Source organism: Mesocricetus auratus, unplaced genomic scaffold, assembly GCF_017639785.1.
Source record: "Mesocricetus auratus isolate SY011 unplaced genomic scaffold, BCM_Maur_2.0 Super-Scaffold_100004, whole genome shotgun sequence".
Classification (NCBI taxonomy): Eukaryota; Metazoa; Chordata; class Mammalia; order Rodentia; family Cricetidae; genus Mesocricetus; species Mesocricetus auratus.
The window spans coordinates 95,943,671-95,946,235 of NW_024429189.1; the positions used below are offsets into that span (position 1 = coordinate 95,943,671).

The 2,565-nt window shown below is 39.1% G+C and overlaps 1 protein-coding gene across 1 annotated transcript; it reads left to right on the forward strand.

The window, feature by feature from the left end:
* The first annotated feature begins 581 nt into the window (after positions 1–581).
* On the forward strand, positions 582–2,248 carry LOC121140516 (obg-like ATPase 1). The gene has a single exon (XM_040746276.1). The coding sequence runs from the start codon at positions 634–636 to the stop codon at positions 1,249–1,251; it is 618 nt and encodes a 205-aa protein (XP_040602210.1). The 5' UTR covers positions 582–633; the 3' UTR covers positions 1,252–2,248.
* The last annotated feature ends 317 nt before the right edge of the window (positions 2,249–2,565 follow it).

Sequence of the window (2,565 nt, forward strand, 5' to 3'; positions counted from 1 at the left end):
ATATTTTGTATGGACCTGCAGCCCTCACATGTGTGATAAAATATTTCTAATGTATCTGGTTTATTTATTTTCATCTCTCTGGTTATTACATCATGGGAAGTGATTTGGCCATTTTACTCCAGGACACTGTTAATTTCACTTCTCCAGTTCCTTCCTCCTTGGCTGGAACAGAGTTTTCTAGCTCGAAGGAGAGAAAGTTTTCATCAAGGACACATAGAATTTGTAGGTGTCTTGATGAAGTTGAAGACTAGATTTTGGGTGGCTGATGTCCCTAATGACTGAGCAGTATGGAATAAAGGAGTCTGGTGGTGGGCAGGTGCTAATCCTTCCGGTGGAGACAAGACTCTAAGATTATGGATAGAGAGCCTAGAATTCAACAGGCCCTTAACTGGAGTTCTTTTCTTTACCCAACATTAGAGGTTTAGACAATCTACCAATATCTCATGGACATCAGTGAGATAGTCACCCAGGGCCCATTCTTAGGGCCCATTCTTAAAAACATACTTTTTTCATATGTTGTAATGCTTGGCATAATGGTCCAGGAAAGAAATATCAACATTAGTAGTGATTAAAAATGACCCTTATTGAGCGTTTGCAGCCCTGTACCCGGTGCGATCGTCGACCCTTTGCACGATGCCCCCCAAAAAGGGAGGAGATGGAATTAAACCACCCCCAATCATTGGAAGATTTGGAACCTCACTGAAGATTGGTATTGTAGGATTGCCAAATGTTGGGAAGTCTACCTTCTTCAATGTATTAACCAATAGTCAGGCTTCGGCAGAGAACTTCCCATTCTGCACTATCGACCCTAATGAGAGTAGAGTGCCTGTGCCAGATGAGAGGTTTGACTTCCTTTGCCAGTGTCACAAGCCAGCAAGCAAGATTCCTGCTTTCCTAAATGTAGTGGATATTGCTGGTCTTGTGAAAGGAGCTCACAATGGGCAGGGCTTGGGGAATGCCTTTTTATCTCATATTAGTGCCTGTGATGGGATTTTTCATCTAACACGGGCTTTTGAAGATGATGATATCACGCATGTTGAAGGAAGTGTAGACCCTATTCGAGATATAGAAATAATTCATGAAGAGCTTCAGCTAAAGGATGAGGAAATGATTGGACCCATTATAGATAAGCTAGAGAAGGTGGCTGTGAGAGGAGGAGATAAGAAACTAAAGCCTGAATATGATATAATGTGCAAAGTCAAATCCTGGGTTATAGATCAGAAGAAACCTGTACGCTTCTATCACGATTAGAATGACAAAGAGATTGAAGTGTTGAATAAACACTTATTTTTGACTTCAAAACCAATGGTGTACTTGGTTAATCTTTCTGAAAAAGACTATATAAGAAAGAAAAACAAATAGTTGATAAAAATTAAAGAGTGGGTGGACAAGTATGACCCAGGTGCCTTGGTCATTCCTTTTAGTGGGGCCTTGGAACTCAAGTTGCAAGAATTGAGTGCCGAGGAGAGACAGAAGTATCTGGAAGCGAACATGACACAAAGTGCTTTGCCAAAGATCATTAAGGCTGGGTTTGCAGCACTCCAACTAGAATACTTTTTCACTGCAGGCCCAGATGAAGTGCGTGCGTGGACCATCAGGAAAGGAACGAAGGCTCCTCAGGCTGCAGGAAAGATTCACACAGACTTTGAAAAGGGATTCATTATGGCTGAAATAATGAAATATGAGGATTTTAAAGAGGAGGGCTCGGAAAATGCAGTCAAGGCTGCTGGGAAATACAGACAACAAGGCAGAAATTATATTGTTGAAGATGGAGATATTATCTTCTTCAAATTTAATACACCTCAGCAACCAAAAAAGAAATAAATTTTAGTTATCTCTCAGATAAATGTACAACTTCTAAAATGTATCTATTGGGTTTTGGGGTTTCATTTTTTAAATTAAAGTTTCTGAAGTCTAAAGAGACAAAGTTAGGAGTGGGAATCTTCTACAAATTATTTTTATTTGTTTTTAAATTATAAAATACTGTGTACCTTCAATGAAATGCAAGTTACTAAACGTGAACAGCTTTGCTTTTCACGTGATTAAGACCCTACTTGAAATTGTAGAAGCTTTTCAAGAACCATATTGCTCTCATGATACTTCATTAATCTCCATCATGTATGCCAAGCCTTCACATTTGACAGTGAAGACAATGTGGCTTGCTCCTTTTTGAATCTACAGATAATGCATGTTTTACAGTGCTCCAGATGTCTACACTCAATAAAACATTGGACAAAACCAAAAAAAATGACCCTTATTAAGCTTTTGTTTATATACAGTCATTTTCATTTAAAATAGAAAAGTGTTAAGTAGCTATGAAAGTATAGCTTATATGCTAAGAATAAAAAGTGGAAGATCTCCATTCTCCATGCCTCACATCCTCTTTCACTGGAAAACTTATTTCAACCAGAAAATTTGTTCTCCAAATCACTGCCACCCCCAGGATTTACCCATCCATCCCAAACCTACCATCCATGGATTAAGCTGTTCTTTTGTGCAGGTAGACTTCTTCCCATGCCTACTTACTACTGCATTGTATTACAAGGTTGTCTCCCTTTGCACCAT

Bases quoted from the DNA above. Each gene is read 5' to 3' on its own strand.
- LOC121140516 (XM_040746276.1), top strand. From the start codon at position 634: ATGCCCCCCAAAAAGGGAGGAGATGGAATTAAACCACCCCCAATCATT.